This window comes from Otolemur garnettii, unplaced genomic scaffold, assembly GCF_000181295.1.
Source record: "Otolemur garnettii isolate 467f Iridium unplaced genomic scaffold, OtoGar3 scaffold00034, whole genome shotgun sequence".
In the NCBI taxonomy this organism is placed as follows: Eukaryota; Metazoa; Chordata; class Mammalia; order Primates; family Galagidae; genus Otolemur; species Otolemur garnettii.
Window position 1 is genome coordinate 8,044,325 of NW_003852429.1, and position 723 is coordinate 8,045,047.

The following is a 723-nucleotide window of genomic DNA, read 5'->3' on the forward strand; positions in this document are numbered from 1 at the left end:
GGGGGGGCAAACAAACTCAATGTGCTCTAACAATTAAATAAGTGAACTATAAGAAAGAAACTAAAGGGAACTTCTTAGGAGCTAAACACTAAGCCCGGCTGGGCGGTCCCGGTGCCTGTTTGCTAAATGAGGACACGCAGAAGCAGAGTCTCACGTTACCTGCTGGTCAAACAAGGCCCAGAACATGGGCAGTGGAATATACAGGAACATCACCTTCGTCACCATCTTGATTTGACAGATAAGCCGCTCCTGCGGTGGGGGAGGGAAGGGACAAATCAGCCACGGCCTGTGTCACTCAGCTCAGTCTAGAGGTAGATACTGCGTCTAGGGACAAGCTGGTTTCTGTAGAAAACTGAACATTTCTAAGCTATTTAAAATGTAAGTGAAAACATTGATTTAGAAGGTAAATTACTTGAATTCACTAAATGTAAATTTCACTAAAGGTGAATCTCACCACCACTACCACTTAACTCTTCCATATTCAAACTAAATAAATACGATGTCATCATGATTCCATGGAATTAATGGCAGACTATACCAAATAAAAAACTATGAAAAAGTTGTTTCCAGATGAAGTATATCTGTTATTTATCCAGTTCTGAATTTTAAAAAAATGCACTGATGCTTAGTATTGTGTGATGTGCTAATGAAGGTTAAGAAGGTGCAGCTGATGATTAAATCAATATTGGCAGCCGATAATTAAATTAATACAGCCTTAATAAT

General features: G+C 39.3%; 1 protein-coding gene across 1 annotated transcript in view; it reads right to left on the reverse strand.

The window, feature by feature from the left end:
- LOC100948091 (solute carrier family 15 member 1-like) overlaps positions 1–723 on the reverse strand; it is a 57,077-nt gene that overhangs the window by 14,537 nt on the left and 41,817 nt on the right. The window contains exon 10 of the mRNA XM_023513106.1: positions 160–249. Coding sequence (XP_023368874.1) covers positions 160–249 — 90 coding nt within the window. The remainder of the gene's footprint in view (positions 1–159; positions 250–723) is intronic.